We start from the raw sequence: 22,584 nt of genomic DNA on the forward strand, positions 1-22,584 counted from the left end.
ATTACAAATTCTCCACCTGACTCCATGGAGTTAAACAAACTGTTTCTGGCTTATGGTTCACCACTGCAGTACATGCAACTGCACCAGACTAATTTATCAAAAATCAGCTTTCTAAGAGCTCCCTTGGAGCAGATTTAGAGGAGGCTGCAAAAATGAGCACAGGGAGGGAGCACCTTCTGTTGAAGAGGCTCAGAGCTGGGGTTTTTCCTGGAGCAGAAAATGCTCTGGGGAGATCTTGTTGGAGCTTTAAGCAGGACCTTTAACTACTAACTCCTCCACCCCTAACTACTGCATGACTTGCTGTGGTGCATTTTAACCAGAATGAGCATTAATGAAAATCCCCTGGTACTGCACCTGTTAACTAAGTTTACAGCAAAAGTTGAGCTTTGAATTTGACCTGATACATGCTTAGCTCAGAAAACAGGGATAGAAAAGCCCTCTTTGGAAGAAGTAACTCTGAGATTTTTAATTCTCAATTTTAAATCACATAGTGCAAAGAACAGATTAAAAATTCCAGCTTTACAGAAGTAATGTCCTGTTACCCAGAGATTCTAATAACTTTAAAACTTTATTTGAAAACATTTTATACAGGTATGTTACAAAACTTAGTATCTCTTTAAAATATTAACATATAAGAAAAGCCTTTCAGGCCAGTGACTCAATCTGAGACAAACAATGAAGAAAGCAGCACAGTCCATCTGCTGTGGCGAGCTCTGACCAGGGGACCACGGGGGTTTGGGGTACTCAAGTTTTCCTACAGCTTAAAGCTGAGGATTCCTAAATGGCTTCACAGTTCACCATCGAGGCTGCACCACTCATTGGCCTGGACTGTACAAACACCACCGTGTGTCCTTGTTGCTCACTCTTTCCCTGTCATGGTGCTTTCCAAGTCTTCTTGGCTCGCAGTTTCTCCAGCATTTTCTGCAAATACAGCAAACCATGAGAGCACGGTGCTGAAGTGACTGCTCTAAAGCCAGCATGGCTGGGTACTGCAACCAGAACATCAGCAATGGGTAGTGCTGGTCTGGACAGCCGTGCTGTCTCTGTTCCAGAGGCCACAGATTACAGGGCATGAGGATAGTGCGCTTATTTCTCTTCTCTGTTAATGATGGTAAAACAATGTAACAAAGCCACTCCTTCCACCACAGAGCAGGTGAGCTGGTCATGGCTAAATGCAAGAATTGGACCTGGATTCCCCACAGCCTGTTAGGATTATCCAGCATTTCCTTCCTTTCAGCTGTCTGAGGCACAGCAGGGGAAAGGGGGAACAGACAAACCTAAGGCCTCTTGTTCAACCCTATTCCACAACTACTGCCATCAAAACCCTGACAAGATTCTTGCACCTTTCAAGTTTGGGCATGCCCAGACTCTTACCCTACCTGGAGTAGCCAAAGCAGCCCAAAAAACACCAAACCCAGAATGCTGCCTTAAAATGGAAATCTAGTGAAGTCTGGACTAAGAAAAAGGCTGCAATTCTTTTGCTACAGAGTTTCAAGCAGCTGGAGCCTTTTTGCTCAAGCTCAGGTCATAAAAATATTCAGCCTGAGACAGATACTTTTTAGAGAAAACGAGCTCAGTTGTTGACAAGAAAATTCCTACGTGGGCTGTACCAATGGCATCACTTAACATCCAGACTGGTTTGAGGGTCCCCATTTCAGCCCCATTCACACATCTCAATTACTCTGATTGGAAGGAAGCTCAGTGAAATCAAGAGACCAAAGGGCAAGAAAACACTAGCAAACTGTCATCACCTTTTGAAACTCTTTAGCCTTTTCTCTGTTTTTAGCATAAGTTTCTTGCCTTCTTTTTTCTTCATTTCTGATTTTTACTTCTGCAAGCTGATTATAAAGTCTGTGAAAACAAAAAAAAAAAAAAAAAAAAAAAAAAAAAAAAAAAATCAATGTCTGGGCAGGAAGGAAGTGGCAAAGATGAAGCAGGGTAACAAGCTTAAGGTTTTGCCCTGGCTCACTTGCTAGCAATTGGGACAATTTGACAGCACTCTCCGGTAATCCAGAATCACTTCAAATTCTTTTTCAGCTGCATCAAACAAACCTTCCCTACTTGGAGCTGCACTTGTTGCCTGTAACTGCTCCCAAGTGCAACTGTGAACTTGGCATCATATTTCATCCCATGTCAGGCATTAAGTGGCACAGCTGCCTCAGCAGGGTGACAGCAGCAGAGTGACCTTCCTCAGTGCCACCTCTGCAAGGGCATTTCCCAGCAGGTACCTGCATCAAACACACCTGGCGCCTCTCCCACCTCCTCAGTGTTAAGCAGCACTGGATCCAGCTGGAAGAGCACAGACTGAGCAGCAGCCTTCACAAAACACAGATTAACTTTTTTTTTTTTCTGTTTTTGTTTTGTTTTTTTTTTTTTTTGTTAATTAAACTTCTCCCACTTGTGTTCATGCAATACCTGGATGTACGCTGGTGCATTTCAATTTCTCCAGACTTCCTATCCTCTGGAGAAGATACTTTCACTTCTCCTACTTTTTTCAACGGATTGGCAAGTGCACCATTTTTTCCTAGAGGAAAAAAAGAAGCCAAACATATCCTAAATTTAAATCTCTAGTTCAGCTAACTCAAAAGCATGAGAAATTTCTAAAGATTTTTAAATGTCATGACAAAACCCAAGACAAGCTAGCAGAATGAAGCAACAGAGATTACATCCTGAGTTAAAATAAATCCCCCCAGTCTCACTCTTGAGGCTGCTGCCTGTGCTTTAGGCCATCCATGGCTCTCCACAGCCGACCTCCAAGTCCCCAGGGACTTGTCACCAGGCACTAGAGATGCACCAGTTTGCTAAACATGGCTCTTCTGTGCTAAGCAGCTGTGATTTGCAGAGGCACCTTATGACGATAATGGTGGGCTGAATGAAATATGAAGAAATGTGAAGAGCCCCCATAAGGGGCTTTACAACACAGGCAGCCAGACAGTGAGGGAAAACAAAGCTCCCTGATTCCCTGAGAAAACAAATTAAAGAATATCCCAGTTTGCAATAGCAAACATGTAGCAAATATAAAATCTATTCTTTGATATGAAACATCAATTGAAGGGATGCCTAATGCTGTGTCTTGCCCCCCACATAAACCTACCAGAGAGAAGACCGGACTCCTTCTGTCTGCTTCTTAGATTATCTGACTTTCCTCCAAGAAGCTTTCTTGCTTCCAGCTTTTCATTTTCTCTCTCCTTATTTTTTATTGCTTCTACTCTTTTCAGAGATTCCTGGATGAAATTCTGCTTTCTTTTTAAAAAAGATTTTTGTAAACTTCCGGGTGTAGCTGCAAACTCCAGTAGCATCACTGTGAAAGAAAAGGAAAAGTCTCCACATCTTTCACTTTTAATAATGAGCAATGAAGCATTTCCAGGTTTCTCTAAAATGCTGAGCTTGAGCACTTTTGTAAATGGCACGAGGAGAATGGCATTGAATGATGAGGCACCTTGCAGAACCAGCAGCAGCTCAGACCCTGTGGAATCACCATGAGAATAGGAAAAAGGACAATTCTTTGGCTACAGGACTCGGGGGGACTAACAGAAAATGAGAAATAAACAAAGGTACATAAATTATGACAACAAATCAGAAAAGGACACAGATTTTTTCAAAATGAAGTAATTACAAAACCAAACAAGTATAGTGGTAGAGATTCTGAAGTTTCATGAGAGAGAACGTGGCCCAGGAAGAGACAAGTCAACGTGACACACACTTAAACCTCAGTCAAAGGTATTACAGACCAAGCCTGAACAGCAGGATGCACTTGCCTAAGTAAAATCAGCTCTAAGTTTTCCAAATGAGAGGTGTATTTTGTCGATGATTTTTATACTAGAAAAATACTTTCTACTTCAGTGCATTGAAGAACCACATATTACCTGCAGTCTGATGTGATGGACAGTGACTCTTGTTGGGACTCTGGGCTTTGGGAGAACTGTCAGGCCTTACGAAAGCTGAATCATCTGCATCTGGAGCTAGTGGTAGAAATTCTCTCTCCTGTTTCAAAAGGATCAGTGATTGGATTGGAAATGCTTAACATGTATGACAAATTTGAGTGAAGCAGTACTACTGTACCACTAGCACAGACCCAATACAAATAAAAGATTGGCTTTTGCCTTTATGTCTGATGCAAAGAAAAATCAGAAACGAATTCTGGTAATAGGTATGAAAAAGCTGTTTTCTAAAAACATTTTAAAACTTAAAAAAACAAACAACAACACCTACAAAAAAAAACACCAAAAAACCAAAAAAAATCCCAAAAAACCCAAAACCTCAAAAAACCCAAAAACATCCATTAAAGACTTTTGCCCACCAGATTTCAATTGCGTGTTCTTAATACAGGTCTGCAAATCCAATTTATTTTAATTTCCTCCTGCTCTCTTCAGTTCTCCCCATCACTCTCTTCCTTCTCTGTATTCTCCTCCCTTTTCCCAGAGGCAGATGACACCCACTGCAGCAGTACAGCCTCCTGCTGCCAACCTGCACCTCTCCCATGTATCAGCTACTTGATAAAAACCCATCCTTAAGACACTTTCAGGAATTCTCTAGACGGCTCTTGCAATTAGTGCATGATCTAATCTGTTCATCTAACAGACACAGTTCTACACTGTAGACACTGGTTCTACATCAGTGCTTCAGCACCCAAACTATGGTCTCATTACAGCCCACCCCTCTGCAGTTTACAAAAGCCTTTGCTTTATATAAGCAAGCAGCAAAAAGAACACCACAGGTTAATTAAGTGTGGCAGTTATGAAGAGCTGATTAATTTTCCCTCTAACTGCTGCTGCAGTCTGGTATGGCTCCATCCTCACAAGGTGAGGGGTTTCTCCTTTTTTTTCCTGTCTACTTTGTAGTTTTCATTTTATCCCACACTCTCCTTTCATCCAGTTTTCAATTAGAAAGATACAATTCAATCTTGCAAACACCAGCAAGATGGTTTTGTTTTTTGCAGCAAGTCTTCCCAAACTCTATCTAGATCAATATGATGAGGGAGTGACTCTAAGGAATATCCCAAATTTAGGACCTATTCGATCTGTCTGGAAAACACAACATCAAACCAAGATGATCCAAAGCAATTACAAAACTTGGAGAACCCAACAACCTCTTGTTTTTCAACAGTGGATTAACTGCTACAATGAGGCCTCTCCTTATTGTGATTAATACTAAGTTCAAACCAGAATCACATTAGATAATGCTCACCTCAGGATAAACATTACATTCAGACTGATCCACACATGCTGAGTTCTGCATCGCATCCTCCTTAGTTTTCTCTTGGTTAGGATGTTCAATGTCTGATTCTACAATACTGATGTCATTGGAGCTTATCAGAGTGAGCTCAGGTTCTTCCATAATACCATGCCCTGACTCAGTCTCCTAGAAAATAAATTAATGAAGATATCAGTAAGGAAAAAAAGTAAAAACCCAGTATTTTCAGCAATAGCAACAACTGTTGTCAGAAAAAGGAAGCTCATTTAACATACAGAAAAAAGAAAACCTGCCCCAGGCAGTAAATGAAATACAGAAAGAACATTTGTATATCAGAATTCAAAAAACTGAAACAAATAACCCAAAGCAACCAAATAAATAAAAACTCCCCCTCTCCACAAGTTTAAATTACTTAATTCTGGGGAAAACTTTTTTTTTAAAGCTACATCAACGCTATTTCTTTAAGTTTGCTTATGCTTTGGTTAATTTATTTACCTCCTTCAGGCTTCCAAAAGGAGCCAGGGGCTGTTCAGTGAGGCCCCCATGCCACGTAACCCAGCTGAGCTCTATCACTTGGTGCTAAGAGAAGGAGATGCAGTAGGGATGCTGCAGCTCCTCCAACCATTGTGGGAACTCAGCTCATTTAAACTACTGCTAATTATCTCAGTGCTAGGATCTGGAAGAAGTAGTAGGGCAAAACTCCAGGAAACAGGAACTAGAATTGAAAAATCAACACTTGCCAAGCTTTCAGATACTAAAGGTCTAACGCACTTTGTGCAACAACAAAACCCCTGCTTTTGGAAATCTGTTCAACTCACCCAGACTGGAACATGACATGAGCTTCTGGGCACAGCATGAGAATGTTTTTCATGTCCTTGGAATAAAGAACTGTTCTGCTGTACAACAGTGTGCAAACTCATGTCTGAGTCTTCCAAGTTGGTTTCTCTGAGAATCCTCAGAGATTCTTGTCCTTCTGGAAAGCTTTGGTCTGGCTCCTTTATATCCACATTGCACTGAGAACGCAGCTCCACAGCTTTATTTACTTCATCTACAGGAACTGATTTTTCAGGAAGCTTCACGTCCTTCTTCTTATCAAGTGCCTCCAAAGGAAATTTTTCAGAAGACACAGTCTCTTTTACTAACTGCTGAGGGAAAGATTCATCCATTGTAACTGGTACGGGATCTAGTTGATAAAATGATTTTGGCTTTTCCAGGTGAATCAGACTTTCATTCTGCAGATCTTCCGCTGAACACTGGAGATTAATACATCCCATACTTCTTGACAGCTCTTCATATCCACTTGCAGGTGTAATACAGCTCTCATTGCCTCTGTTTTTAATTCCAGGGGTTTGTTCAAAAGGTCTCTGTGACACAATGTTCATATCCCCTGGCTGATCAGCATTCTGACAGTCATCACTCAGAGTACAGTCTAATTGCAGTGGGTGAAAAGATTCTTCAGACCCTGTTTCAAAAAGTGTCAGAAGTCAAACTTCTTGCTAGCAAAACAGAATTTCCACTTTAAGTCGCTCTATAAGAAGACTTTTCAGTAATGTGTAACAAGAAGTCTAGTAAAAAGGGAACATTTTGTTTAAAAGACTGCTAGTTTCCTCAAACATAATGCCATTAACATTACAGAAAATTATTCCATCACAGTACACAAAACTTCAAGAAACAACACTTCTTGCTGCTTTTAGAGTATGTTTAGGGATGGACTTTGTGATGGTGCTGACATAACTACATTGGAAGCCAGAACATTTTACAGCTTATACTCTGTAAATGGAAGTCCTCTGAGTCTCTTTTGGGCCTGCAACAAAGTCTCTAAACCAGAAAGGAAATGATCCAAAACACCACTACACTTGGGTAGAAAATCTTCAAAGTAGAAAGCGACATTCAAACTGGAACAGAGACTACTGTTCATACAAGGTACACTACTGCACCCTAAATTATCTTTCTTTATCTGAGCATAGAAGTCAAGATACTATTTTTCCCCAGAAGAGGTTGGGCAAAGAGAAAGAATGGGTATCAACATTAATTATTGGGGAGGCATTTCAGCAGAACAGCATGTGCCAAACAGACAACAGTGTTGTTTAAATCACTTTTTTTTTGTCCTAAGTTTGCTGAAATCAGTTACACAGACTTCAGCATTGTGCTATCACCAGGCTTTTTATACACATGCAAAGTGCCACAGAAAACTTTAATGGTTTCCATTTCCTTTAGACATTTTTTTGCATTCTTTGATACAGAGAAAATATCTAGTTTTACATGTATAAAGAATATTGTCTGCTGATAAACAGCTGACAATAATGGGGAGGGGAGAATTACACTGCGACATCAGCCATCAACAGAAAATTCCCTGGATGATGCACTTGCAGATCAGCCTTTCTTGAACAATCAATCCCAAATAGTTTTTACTTGCTTAGCCTGTTCCTTATGTTATTTTTCCCCTCTTTTTAAAGCACAACAATAATTGGTTTGGGATTATAAAAACACTTAAGAGATGGGAAGATTTTGCAGTTAAACCACAAAGATTCTGTCTAAAGCAATTTAGAAACAGAGTGGTTTGAAGTTAGAATGGAGCTTCCTAAATCCTATTTGCTGTGATCAATCACAACACCTTGGAGTGTCAACCTCTTCTAGCATTTTTTATTACTTTGCAAGTCACAAATATAACTGACCAGTAACATTTACATTATAACTACATCTATTACTTGATTTTTGTGTAATTATATACACTTCTTGTTACTGTTCAGCTTTTTCCTGGAGCATCTGGAAACACTGAAACGCTGATTCTTGCTCCAGAAATATTTAGATTACTACTACCTGCATTTGGAATTTTTAGAATTTAGAATTACATGAAATATCAAGTTAATTTAATTTAAACTGCAAAATATCACAAAATATTTTTCCTGCTATAAGGTGCAGTTAACGAAATCACAGACTTCCAATCCACTAAATTAATTATAATACTGTAGCTCAAAAGTTGCTGTCGTGTCCTCCACTTTATTCTGTAGAGACCTAAGGCAGTTCTGTAATCAAACCAGGTATCACAGTGTGCAGAATTCTGCTGTGACTTAACAGTGGGAAAGTGGAATTGTTTCTTGAAGAACACAGTCTATGTAAAAGACAAATTACTCAGTTCAGAGAGACTCTAACACATGAACAAAATTTTAATCAATTTTTGGAACCTCCTTACCTTACTCAAACTTATAAAGTAATGGATATACATTAACACTAACTTGAAAAAGGACAGTTTCAGCCAGAGTTGGTATTTCTTTGCCAACCAAATCACCACAGAAGGAATAAGTAACACAATATCCATTACAGTGACTTGAATACCTGGTTTGCTTTTGTATCACAGTCATAACTGCTTAAGAAATGAACTTTAAAAATTCAGGAATTCTACCATTAAAGGTGGTGGAGGAGACTGTGTGTGAGAGTGCAGTGGAGTTAAGACATTTCAAAGCAGGGCTCAGAGAAGCGAGATCTGTCCCCATTTCAAACCCACATTAAGGGCTGGTATTTATACACTGGCACAAAGCTGATTTTGAAAACTACACTGAACATACCTGGAGTAACGTTTTCCCTAACCAATCCTTCTGATGAAATGTTTTGCCCACTTGTTTCAAGACTAGAAGGAAGACTGCTTCTTTGTCCATTCAGACCAGAGTTTTCCTCTTCTAGAAATGTAGACACATCTGGACTTCCTGTTAAAAATTCCGAAATCTAGTGGCATAAAAAAAATTTTGATTTCAGATTAATTTTCTCAGAAATATGAAGGACAAAAAAGAAAAAGGTAGTTTTTGATTTTTGGGTCATGTTTCTGCTACAACCAGCAATCTACATATATAAAAAATAACTGTGTTTTTTTCTAAATAGTGTAGGGATTATGCATTTAAATCTTAAAAAATCTTCAGCCAAAGCACTTCCTCCACCACAGTTTTTTCTGCAGTACCTTGATAAATTCTTTACTGTGTTGGGAAATTCTGTATTGAGAACAGGATGAGGATGATGATGTATCAAAGTCAACACTTGGTTCCAAAGGCTGAAAGATCTGGTGATGGAAGTTTGGAAAAGGTCCCTCCATTTCAGGAAAACAGAGTTCAGTTGCTAGAGCTATAAGAGAAAATGTTATTTTAAAAATAAACAAACATCACCCACACCCCCAAAACCAAAATAAAAACAAACAAAAAAACCCACCCCAAACCCCCAAACAATGGATATATCATGAACTGTTTCTACATACAATAAATAAAGCCTATAGAATTCTGCAGGTATACAACTACCAGCTGAAAAATAAATATTTACAGCATCCAATTCTTTGACTCTGACACAATGCAGCTATAAAAAGCAGTAAGAAAATGCTACCCTGATTCAATTTTATTATTCTTTAAATTAAAAGGTGAAGTCTTTAAGCTTTCTGTTCAGCTCTTATGAGACTGCCTCAGAAGTAGTGTGGGTTTCTCAGTACAAAACTCACAACAAAACAAGACCACTGAAGAGCTACAAGGATGATTAGAGGATGGATGTAGCACATGATGTTCTAAGAGCAGCTAAGTAACTGAACTTTTTCAATCTTAAAAGAGGAACTGGAGTGTGAGGGAAGTGGTACAAAAAATGTCAACTGTCTACTAACTCTGAAGAGGTACAGTACAGAGAATCCTAGAATGGTCTGGGTTGGAAGGGACCTTAAAGATCATCTAGTTCCAAATCCCTTGCTATGGGACACTTCCATCCAACCTGGCCTTGAACACTTGCAGGGATGGGGCATCCAGCCCCTGCTATGGGACACCTTCCACTTGACCAGTTACTCAAAGCCCCATCCAACTGGCCTTGAACACTTGCAGGGATGGGGCATCCACAACTTATCTGGGCAACCTGTACCAGTGCCTCAACACCCTCACTATGATTGATTTCATCCTAGTATTTAATCTGAATCTGTCCTCTGTCAGTTGAAAGAAAATGCAGTCTCCTTGAACATGCAAGAAAAGAAGAAAAAAGAAAAAAAAAAAAACAAGAAAAGAAGAAAGTTATTAAAATGTTGCTTGGTGGGTCTAAGCTGGCTCTGCTGTGAGCAGGAAGGAGAATTTGCGTCATTATTAGCTATCAATTCATGATAGCTAATAATGATGTACTTAATTTTCTACATTTTGAATTGCTACATTTTTCTAGAGAGCATAAAACTCCCACCAGCCAGCCAGTCAGAGTTTCACCAACAATGGGTCACATAACTAGAAGGTTCTTCCAGGTCTAGATTAATCTATAATTATATGATTTGAGGTTTTCAAACATTCCAGGAAGAAGTGATTTAAATTAAATCTTCATGATAGCTAATAATGACGTACTTAATTTTCTACATTTTGAATTGCTACATTTTTCTAGAGAGCATAAAACTCCCACCAGCCAGCCAGTCAGAGTTTCACCAACAATGTGACCCCGCTGTGAACAATGAAGTATTATATAGTATTTCTCTACCCTCCTGAAGTGAAAGCTGTGCATAAAGAAATGACAAAAATGGCACAGGTAGCCAGCACCCCAGCCACAGTGGCAGGAAGCTGCACAGAATTGACAGAGACCTTGTCAGTCCTTTTTTTTCTGCACTAGATAATCTTTGTGAACATATATCTAACACCAAGCTCCAAGAACAACAAAGTATTGAATTCTTGCATGCAGAATCCTTACTGACTTTAAAATGTAAATGGAATGTAAATAATACAGACCAATGCCTAACACAGAGCAAGCTCTTCATTCTGTATGATCAGAGAGCAGCACAAAAATGCTATAAAATAATGAATACCTTGCAAATGTGTATTGTCTTCTGAGCAAGAGCTCAAGTTCCCAGTAGATCTCCCCAAGATCTGCTGTATCTGGTTTTCTTTATAAAAGCACATCTCTCCTTCAGACAACTGACTTTCAGATGCTCCAGACAAATTCTCTTGCCTCCGCTGCAAGGTAAAAGGAAGTGGGGAGTTCCGAGGGTGGCTTCCTGTTTCTCTCAAAATTCCATCTTCTTTACTATCAGAAGACAATCCTGAAATAGTAAGTTAGATGTTCACAGTTTTGCATACAAGCTACTGACATTATAATTTGAAAAGACAGTGCTTAGTATCCTGAAGTATTCATAAAGAGTTCTGGGGTTTTGTTTCTTTAATTGTCTCCTGTCAACGCTCCTACAAACCTTACCACACATTTTCACAAACAAAAGTTGCTAATATCCAATTAGGGAGCAGTCAGTACATAGCACTTTTACAGCATGTAGACTTAGGAAATAATGAAATAAAATCAGAAAAGAATCAATACTGCTATTTTATGCTACCTAGCACATCTTTACCATCTACTGCATATAAATGCGTCAATCCTTTCATGTGATCTTGAATATCTTCATGACACCCCACAGTAGTTTTATTCATGATCAAACAGAAATTGCGTTACACCAACACTAGAAATCCAAGGGATCAAGACAACCAAAATCATGTTCCTAAACAGTACACTAACCCTTCTTTATCCACAAGCTTACAGAAGAACTGCACAAAGCTACCAGGAAAGGTCATTACTAAGCACTGAGTGTATGGTGAAGACACAGCTAGACTTGAAAAATTTATTTAGTCAAATAACTTCTGGTATTTTTCTTCATGAAAACTTCTGGTATTTTTCTTTCACAACTAAAAAAAGAATAGAGAAGAAAAATTACAATAAAATTTTCTTAGAAATGAAAGCTTTAGCTTTCTTACATCAATAAAACACAGATGTGTCACTTGAGTTATAAGGTTTACTACTCAAAATAACATCTGTTTGAAACATTAGGGTTAAAATAAAATTTAACCCTCATGTTATGAACTCTAATGAAATTTTACCCATTGAAATCTCAGGCTGTAAAAACTGTAATCTTCAAAAACTGATTTACAAGCATGGAATAACACATATACGTATGTTTCTTAAGAAATCACATGCATGTCAGAATAACTCAATATTAAGCCTCAAAGTAAGTAAATCCATGGGTCACTAACCAATTTCAAACTCCCATGTTCACAAGTAATAATGTCAAGAGCACTTATGTATCTATTATAAAGGAATTGTTTTTAATTTTATGAAAAACTAACATCAAGAGGCAGACTACAGACAAAAAATAGTAAGAACACGTATTTCCCAGAAAATTATTAAAAGTCACTATGGCATTCAAATGATATTTTCACAAATAAGTCATTAAGAATTACTGTGGTGACAAGCAGATACTGGAACAAGTCTCTTAACAGCAAGACAATCATAGCTCTGCAATAACCCATGATATATATACCGATTAGAAAACTTTTATCAGTGTATCATTTGAAGATGATTTTTAAACAAAAATTGCCACTTGAAAGCTGCTAGCATTACAGTTGCATAATAAAACTCAAAATATCCTTTGCCAAAGCAGATGTATAATAATATCAAATTATCATAAAAGTAAAAAATCATGAGCACCTAAGAAAACAGACTGGTTATACTCAACTCTGTAAGATGTATTAATCAACCTTCGGTGAAGTTTGACATAAGCTTATTTCAGAAGAACTTATGTCGGGCGAGTTAGACGCGTTCTGCCATAAAATTAAACCACAATTTTACTTTTACAAGAACAACAAAACCTGAACACTAACCGGTGTCAAGGGGGCTTGCATTCAACATTTCACTGGTTGAAAAGGTGCCAGTGGAAACTGTTGAAGTTCCATCACAGGGTATTCGTTGCATGGAAGCCTCTGAACCTGGCACTTCCTAGGATAAAGTAACACACCTATGACCATGTATTCACATGTTCAGAAGTAAAGCTTTAAACCCACACATTTTATTCTGAGCTCAGTTCAAGTGTAGGAGCCTTCATGTTTTGCACAGTCAGGCAAATATAGATTCATCCTTGCTCAGTACAACACATTCACACCCCATGTCCCAGGAACATCACCCCCCAACAGCCCCCTCCCCGCTCTGTGTCTCTCATACACACACACATACACACACTCACTCTCATATAAAGCCTCTCAGAACTGCATACAAATCATGGCACCTGGAAGATTGTTTTATCTTCTGGTGGTCAGATTTGGCTATTTCTCATCACAGACCCACTTCAGTTGAATTGTGGATCTCAGAGGGACATACATGCAAAACATTGAAAACTCATGAACTTTACAAGTACTTCCAATATTGAGCTTTTTGCATACAGGAGACTTAAAATCTAATTCTATGAAAGTAAACTAAAATATACAAAACCTTCTAAAGCATTATCTTCTTCAATTTTAAGGTAAGCTCTACAAAGTTAGAAAGCGCATATTGAGGGTTCTTGTACTTCAAAATTTTGAAGAATTAGATGTGAACAATTCTTCCCAAACGCTGACTTAAAATGTGCCCTAATTAAAAAAAAATCTAGGAAACCCTTCTGCTACATTTCTCATTACGTACTACTATAAATATATATATGTATATATGTGTATTTAACACACACATGCAGAACATTTACATCCCAAGGTACATTTATATATCTACGTCATACACAGAATGTTTTAAATACTGTTTTAATCTGCTACCAAAATTATGGAATCTTTGAGGGAGCGAAAGGAGGGACGCTGGTGCTGGTTTTGGCAAGGCTTTTAACACTCCCACAATATTCTACGATCCCAGTTTGGATGTTGCAACCTGGATGGATGGACAGTAAGAAGGGTAAAAACCTGGCTGGATAATCAGGCTCAGAAGTCAGTGACTGAAGGGTTACACACTCTGTGGAGGTGGGGAACAAGTACACAGGGCTCTGTCTTTGGCAATGACCCAGAGGAGGTGACACCACACTTTTATCAGATTTGCAGACACATAAAGGCAGGAAGAGCATCCCATGCACTGAACAGCAGTGCTGGTATCCAGAAGGACCTCTGAGGCTGCCTCTACAGGAATGGTATGAATTCAGCAAGGGCAAAGTCCAGCACCTGGGAAGGACAAAGGCAGAGCACCAGTCCCAGCTGGGCCTGCCTGGGGAGCAGCACTGTAAAAAAGGAGTCTCAGCAAGCTGAGTGTAAGCCCTGACTGAGAAGCAACAGCATCCCATGCTGTATGAACAGGAACAGAGCCAGAAGATGCATCACAGTGGTTACCTCTTTACTTGCTGCTTGTTTTGCTGCTGCATCTAGAATAGTGCACCTACTCTTAGTCACCCAATATGAGAAAAACAGATTACATCACAAAATAAAGAGTTATATGATTATTTTGTTATGACCAACCGTATTATCAAGCCTGAATGATGGTCCAGAACTTGTTCTAAGTCTCTCTCCACCTTCAGTAGCGACGAGTGGTGAATCTTGAGACACTTGAGAATCCTGGGACTGGGCTGAAGACAAAAGTAACAGAAGCAATAAGGAACAAAAGCTATTTTCGAGTTCCTAGTGAGCAATGCACAGCAGAGGGCAGTAACACCCCACTGCTGCTGGCCTCACTCTTCGGGCACTGATTCTGCCCGTCCTTAACCACTTTCACCTACACAACGGTTTTTGCTGCACCATATCACCAATTTCATCAGCGACCTGTGGTCCTTGACACACCTTCCTGTAATTTCTACCTACCACAGAGCAGGCAGGAAGAGCTCAAAATTCATGTTTTGCCTTAGCAGAATGAAACATAGCTTTGCCAGTTTCACATATATTTCATATATATAACAGTTTCACAATAATTTCACTGGAGTGGAGGAATCCTTCACAATCTACCATTACAGTGATTACAAAGAAAAGCAGACATTCTAAGTGAATCAGAGAAACCAGAAGAACTGAATTGCTTAACTAAAGCATGACTAATACCACAGAACTGAGTCACTTTTGCCATAAAGCTCTACACATTAAGTAAGATCAGTATCTGTGCAAAAAAGATCACCACAGCAGCACTCAAAAATGCAATTTCTACATTCAGTACTGATAAGCACCTTCAAAGTTTACCAATTCTATGATAATAAATTAACTGTCACAAACAAATACATATTCTTATTTCCAGTATAGTTTTCAAGAAATAAATACTAAGTATGAAACTGAAATTAAACACAGGTGAAGTAGGCATGTTTTCTCTCAATTCTAAAAAGGCTGCTAATGACAGACATTTCAAATCCCCAGCTTTTACAAGACTCTCTACTTAGGCAGATCTAACTTTTTCTGAATCCTAACACTGGTTTGTATTTTGTATATGCTGAAGCTCAGCTTCTTACCAGATGGCAAACTCTGGTTGTTCTAATTCATACTATAAAAAAAGGGAGATGTTTCCTCTGTAAAGCAACAGCAGTGATGGATTGATATGATATGACAATAATAAAGATTGTGTTCTCAATAAATATGAAACATTTTGAAACTCATTTCAGGGAGAGAAAAAAAAAAATCCAAGATTTCTTACAGCCACTATTACCCAGTAGACATCTAGGAGAAAGTACAAAACATGAATGAAAATACATCTAAAACATGTTTATTAGAGATCACATACTCAGCTCACTCTTCCTTGGAGCAAGATACAGGAGACAGAGGATTGTGGGAATAAGTAAGGCCTTCAAAAAAATTCCTCGAAGAAGCATGAAAACTGCAATCATCTAATCAATTGCTATTTAAATCTCCATAGGAGAAAAAAATGCATAGCACAAAAGATTGCTAAACTTAAAGTAATAGCAAGAAGCACAGTCTAGAAATGGCTGTCAGACATTCAGAAACGAGAAATAGACTGTTTATTTTAAAATGTAATAAAAAAGTAAATGCTGGAACAAACTACCACATAATTCTCCATTTCTTGATACCATTCCATCAACATTAGAGATACTTTATTTTCTCTAGAATATCACCATGACAGGCAGTAAATCAGGATACACTAGAGATGAGATTCAAGCATTTAATAATCTCTTGTATATAAATTCTGTGGACAGCTGTGTTACAAATATTTTATTACTGAACTGGAATGACCTGCACTGTTCTTGTGATATTAATACCAGGGATGAACAGTACCAATTTCATGCTATAAACCAAATTATTTAATTAAAAATCCATGCCCATATCCCATGACTTTATTATATTAATATCTGTAAAAATCCTGTATTTGGTGATTCATAAAAGAAGGTTTTTCAGTCTTCTCTCCCTCCTCTAAAATAACAGTGCAAGGTTCTTGTTCCTTACAGCATCCTGACATTGACATGGGACTTTAATGTTTTAATTTTCTGGCCACCACAATGTCACAAAGAATTTGTATTTAAAAGCCGAATCTATAATATCCCAAATGCTACTTTTTTTCCCCAGGAGGAATGGCAGTAAAACAGCAACAACTATTTTAGGGTGCAATTTGAAAGACGAATGACAGAAAATGTAACCACTCCGTTAAGACAGGGATTAGTCCAAATCCAGCCATGTAGACAAACAAAGAAACAAACAAAAGCTAAACTGGTAATGGAAAAGACAGTCTGTTGAAATGCCAAATTATAGACAACTATTTGTGACTACTAAAGATAAACTGAAATCTTAGGTCAGCCTGGATCACAAAATAAAGCCATGCTTAGAATAACATCCCTGTACAGAGTAGCAACACATGAAGATAATCACATCTGGAACACTGCTCAAGGGAACCACTGGAGATATACAGTGAGACAAGCCTGCTGATGTGCCCTCAAGGAACACCATGGAAGAGGTGTATGTATCAAACCTAGTCACTGCTTGCAGGCTGACTTCCTAAGGAAATCAGGTTTATCCTATCAAAATGCCTGTCTCATCTGCAGGGTTACTCTGCAATTCCCTATTAACAGTTTGAATTCTATTGGCCCATTCTAACCAAACAGGATTGGAAAGAACATCAAGTGTCCAAAGTTCCCAACTCATCCTATCAATGCATCAGTGACGTGTAAAAGAGCAACTCAGATTTTAGACTGACTGGTGGCACTCAATGCAACATTACTTCAGCAGTTACTTGTCCTCTGGCTGCAACCAGCTGGTCAGTAGCACTTGCAACCACTCAGTACTGAGCACAGGAGTTCATCCCCCCCTAACCACAAGCAGTCCTTAAGACCCATTTTACAGACATGGCTGCCTTGAAATTTGAGAGACAAATTATACAGGCAGCTTACTACAGACTTTTCAAAAAAACTGCCTGTTACCCAAGGCAACTCTCCTATCAAAGGAAACTCACCTCTGTTGATAATACATCTGCATGTAAAAAGCAGACTTACCAACTTCCTCTTTTCATCTTTTATTTCTGATTTGAAAAAGCATGTAAGCAGTGACTAGGGATTTGTACTCATCTAGTGGTTCTGTAGTCATGAAAGCAGTATAACTCCTAAGTTTTAAAGACTTCTATTATTTGGTCAAAGGTTCAAACCAGCAAGAACATTACTTCAAAGAACAAGGTCAAGGATCACACAAAGCACTCAATTGCTCTTACCTGTAGAGATAAAATTACATCTTGAAAACATGAAAAAAATGCAAACATGTTCTGGTAAGAATCAACTAGCAAAAAATATTTAAAAACCAAATAAAATAAAAAAAAAACCATAAGCAACAACCTAAAATGAACCTTAAATTTTCCCTTCAGAAACTCTGTATTTAAAGTGCAAGGGACTGTAGATTTTCTTGCTGAAATACCACGCTAGTTACTGAAAGTACCAGAGAGAGCCTCACAGCCTACATGTTTTCAAGATTATTGCTGGCACTTTTAGTTGCTGATCTGCTCAAGAGGGCAATCCTCTTAAACATATAATCACAGAAAGCTTTGGGGTTTTTCCTTTTAATGTAGACGTTCACATAAAGTTTCCTAATCCTCTTATATAAACTACTGCATTGTTCATATACAATAGTCTATAATGTAAAAAAGCACTACACCAAGATATATTAATTTGGTAACAGCTGCTCTAGCAACGGTTCTACAACTTACTCAGAAAAATACAAGTCTTTTCTTCAAATATTGTTAAAAGACAAAATGTTTTCATGATAATTTAAGTTCAAAGATAGATATACTTCAAAAGGGGCATTCTGAGAAATAAAGAAACAGCTGAAGGAAAATGAGCTTATATGTACTTATTCAAAACAACTCCAATTCCAAGGAAATTCGATTGAATTGGAAATGATGTCTCAATGCAAATGAAATGAAAAATTAAAGCTTAGGGCCAGTGATGAAATTTCTGGCAAAACCAGGAGACACATACTACATAGTTGTATTGCTTGTAACAACAGGCATATGAAAGCTGCCAAGTTTCTGAGAACTCCTCTGCAGCTCCAATAATATTTTAGATGGATACTGAAAACTGTACTGTAATAAGCTTCAAATTGCTTTAATGAATGTTTTACAAACTAGTTATCTTTTTTCTTTTATAAAGCCAGTCAAGCTACCCTAATATGCTTAGTAGGTTTCAATGTCCCTGTAACAAAATTATTTTGAACATTCACAAAACTTTCTAACAAAAAACTTTTTTCTTGATAATCAAAACAACTTGTTTTATTTGATGGAATCAGAATAACTCTGCCACCTATGAACATGGCCTATCCTCAAAGATGTTCTTGTTCAATAAAAGCTCCTCAGAGACAGACATGAATAGAGCTAAAGCAGTCCTTACAGTATTACACTGCTGCTCCTTTTGACATATTCAGTGGAGCATGTGAAAAGCCTATGATGGCTAGTAGAAAAGGTCAAAGCAGAATGGACCTCTCTTGAATACTGGCTATGCACAGACCTTTCCTAGACAGGAGAGCTGTCACAGCTACTTGAGAATGCCAGGTGTCTGGCTCAGCTCTAGCATTCTGTTAATCTCACAAGCTGATAGTCAAGGCTAATGCACTGTGAGCTTACAACTTCCTAATTAAATAGAAATTGCAGATACAAAATAATTACCTGGCACTAAACAAGGCAACAGGACACAAGGAATGAATGAAGCTGCATTAGGGCAAGCTCATACTGGACATTAGCAAAACATTTTTCACTGAGAGGGTGGTTGGTCATTGGGACACATTCCCCAGGGAAGTGATCATAGCACTAAGGCCATCAAAGTTCAAGGAGCACTGGGCAGTGGTTTAGTTTTAGGTAATCCTGGGAGAAGCAGGGAGTCAGACTCTATGAACCTTATACGTCTTTAAATTTGAAATATTCTACAATTCTCAATTTTTGTGTCTGTCACACCTAAGACATGATTCTTTCAAAGTGTTTTTGAGCTGACGATGACTCCAGCTTTCTATTTTTTATCTCAACCATATTTTTAAGTAATTTCTTATGCACACTGATCTTTCAGTGGACGTCTACATCAACACATTAACACTCCAGAGGTCTTGTTAAGCACTGATTTCCTTTGTATCAATACAAGAATCACTGGGTACTGAATCCAGAACACCAGCGGTCTGCCCAAATTAAGTTCCCACCTGGAATACCTACAAACCTTTACAATTCTAAAGGTTACAGGTCAAAAGCACATGCCCCAGACAAGAAACTGTTGACCAGCAACGAAGTGTCCTGCAATGTGGACTTGTTACCAGAATGGTAACGGATCACAAAAAACCCAATAGGTAAAAACTCATTCATTCTGAAACGAGTGCTTCTTGAAACACACTTTTTTACATTCAAAATTCAATAGCATTAAATAACCCTGCATGTTCTTTAACAGATCATATTCTACAAATAAAGAGCAGCAAAATCACCAATGCTGAATGGCTGAATGGTGTTCTTGAAGGGAGAGGATTTCCTCACCTGAATCACATGAAGTTTCAGCAGCCATCTTCAGCAACTCTTGTAATAATCTTCCTGATGGACTACTTTGCCTTGGACTTCCATTGGAGGCTTTTCCTTCATAGTTTGTTATGCCCGAGGGAAAAGCAATTTCACGAAGAGCATGACTGTGATGTTTCACACATGCAAATTCCCCAGAGGTTGAAATCTGAGAAGTTTCTCCAGTACCATCATCTGTTTTACCTGAATTTAAAACACCTGTAAGAAGTTTAGGTAGAAAAAGGAAGTGTTTTGCACTTCATGAGGAACATTAAGATGCACATTCTATTCTACAGAAATAAACTGCTGAATTTGTATGGTCTCCATTTTAATGAATTTAGCCATATCACATCATTACACATTATACATACGTACCACAGAAGCTTAAAGATTATACAGGTCATAGACTTCTCAAAAACTAATTCCTAACTCCACCAAAGTATTTCTTCAAAAAAATCTCAAACAAATTTTTTCACACAGCAAATCCAAGAAAACTTGCAGTAACTTCTCCAGATCCAGAGGCAATACAACTTCTCTGCTGTGGTTTAAAGATTTCTTTCTCTACAATCCAGCCCACAAAACAGCCCTTTCTGGCCACCCAATCCAATAAAAGTTTTTACTACCAACCATTACCAATGGTTTGATAATATAAGAATTAATCACCTATGGATCATAATAGTATTATACAGCTAAGTGTTAAGTTACTAAGCCAAGTGCTTTGGAGAACCTAAATATATTCTTACATCAAAACCTTCCCCAACAGAACTTGCTATCTAATCAAGATATCAAATCAGTCCAACAAGAATTCTTCTGCATAAACTGATGCTGACTAGCATTAATTATTTTTCTTTAATTGAAGGATGCCCTGTATCAGCTGTTTCATTATTTTGCAAGGAATGCCAGCCTGACTGGCCTGTAATTACTCACATTGTTCTGCTGAGCCTTTTTAAGAACACAACATAAAAAGCTTTGTAAAATATGTATTACATATGTATTACATTTTAGATGTAAAGAGGCACTGTAACTAGAAATTAAATGTTTACCTTTAGAAAACATGAATTTGTGGTACCTGTTAAATAATATTCCTTACAGAGAATTGCAAAGCATAGCCAGCAGACTGTAACAAATATATTCATAAAATTTTTACTGCTCTCCAAATTTTTGCAATGAGTGTTTTTTTAACTAGAAAAAACAACTTAAAAAGATGGTCTAAAAGTTTTTGTAGAAACTTGATACTAACACCTTACTTGAAAGATTTCACAGTCACTTTCTTGGTATAATCAAAAAGTAAACCTTTAAACAAAATCTACCAACTTTTCTTTGGAGTTACTGTACAACTACTTATTAACACAAATCCTGCCCAAAAGAAATATCAACAGGGAGCTCAGGTCATGGAGTAACTCAATTTTCTTTTTCTGGTGTTTAAATTTTGTTTAAATTGTGTTTTTCTAGACAGACACTCACAGAAGAAAACTTTTCTGAACTACAACTTTGCCAGTATAAGTTATAATTTAAGAAAGGCAACAGTATCAACTATAATTTCCTAAAAATCTCAAACATTCTTCAGAAAAGATTATATTCCTCCTATCTATTACTCATAACAGCACTTATACTTTATACATTACCTGCCAAGGAGAGGCTGCAACTCTTCGGTGTGTCTACCTCTGGTATAACACTAAGTTCATGTTGTTCCAAACCAAGCCCTAACTTGACTTTTGTCACTGGTGGTTTGGAAGATCTCCATTTCTGCTCTCTACAGAGAACTTTCTCAGCTTGTTCTGTAAAACAAAGTTTACTACGTTGTAATAATATGTGTACAAACACACACACTCTTCAAATTAACTTGGAGAGATGGAAGAGAACTCCATCTCAGCTGTAAAGCAATAAAAATTATAATGAAGAACACCATAACAGCCTTACCAGTTTGCTCAACTGGGCCAATGCACCGTGAAATTGTTTCACTCCCGTGAAATTTATTCCTGGCACAATTCTCTTGCTGGTAGTTTTCTGAGACTTGGAAGAAGTCAGTTCTCTTAATCCTGACAGGCTTTTGTGCCTCCGTCATTTCTTCATTTGGGCACATATGTCTCACCTGAGAAGGGGGGAAGCAGTTTTATATAAGATTGTATTTATACTCATTTATCAGAAGAGCATTTTCTCTTGTGTTTATTCCATGCAGGACAATACTGAGTACATTGAGAAAGTACTTCAATTATGCAGGATACCAGACAGATCTGCTTAGCTCACAAAAACATTTGGACATAGAGGTATTTTACTGAGCTCTACAAACATCATGTGCTGAAACACAATTAGTTACATTTTCAAGGCCTTTGAGATTAGATCAGAGTACTCATCATTTTTAACAAGAACAATTCCCAAAAAGTCTGCTTTCAGTTTTTCAGCTCCTGAATTCAAGAATTTTAGCTGCTTGGAAACTGCAAAATCAAAAGACAGGAACTACAGGGAACAGTTATTCTTCTAAGATGGCTTCTATTAAAGAAAGAAACCAAAAAACACAAGGAAAGGCAAAAGGAGGCTCTTTATAAGCTCGAAAATAAACTTGGATTTTTCTTCTGTTACTGAGAAACAAGCAAATTACAACTCAAGACTGCAGCAGCCAAACCAATTTCACACAAAAAGACAAGCTTTAAAAATGATTTATTCAAGATGCTTATGATATCCTTT

The 22,584-nt window shown here is 37.9% G+C and overlaps 1 protein-coding gene and 1 non-coding gene across 9 annotated transcripts in view; both read right to left on the reverse strand.

Moving 5' to 3' along the window:
- Window positions 1–26: 26 nt before the first annotated feature.
- The window catches only part of CEP295 (centrosomal protein 295), a 43,399-nt gene continuing 20,841 nt past the window's right edge, over window positions 27–22,584 (reverse strand). For 4 of the 8 annotated variants that reach the window (XM_041487156.1, XM_041487153.1, XM_041487154.1 and 1 more), the window contains 14 exons: window positions 21,820–21,991; window positions 21,525–21,677; window positions 19,882–20,118; window positions 14,427–14,533; window positions 12,825–12,939; window positions 10,988–11,221; window positions 9,146–9,306; window positions 8,760–8,916; window positions 6,012–6,655; window positions 5,188–5,361; window positions 3,867–3,984; window positions 3,095–3,301; window positions 2,416–2,524; window positions 1,863–2,316 (listed from right to left, as the gene is read on the reverse strand). In XM_041487156.1, coding sequence (XP_041343090.1) covers window positions 2,124–2,316; window positions 2,416–2,524; window positions 3,095–3,301; window positions 3,867–3,984; window positions 5,188–5,361; window positions 6,012–6,655; window positions 8,760–8,916; window positions 9,146–9,306; window positions 10,988–11,221; window positions 12,825–12,939; window positions 14,427–14,533; window positions 19,882–20,118; window positions 21,525–21,677; window positions 21,820–21,991 — 2,781 coding nt within the window. In that variant the 3' untranslated portion in view covers window positions 1,863–2,123. The other 4 variants (XM_041487155.1, XM_041487159.1, XM_041487158.1 and 1 more) reach the window with 3 other exon arrangements.
- Window positions 13,198–13,281, reverse strand: LOC121364292. Its single transcript, XR_005956843.1, has one exon. It is a non-coding gene; the product is annotated as a small nucleolar RNA U2-19 (small nucleolar RNA).

This window comes from Pyrgilauda ruficollis, unplaced genomic scaffold (genome assembly GCF_017590135.1).
Source record: "Pyrgilauda ruficollis isolate IOZ18807 unplaced genomic scaffold, ASM1759013v1 scaffold8, whole genome shotgun sequence".
NCBI classification, from domain to species: domain Eukaryota; kingdom Metazoa; phylum Chordata; class Aves; order Passeriformes; family Passeridae; genus Pyrgilauda; species Pyrgilauda ruficollis.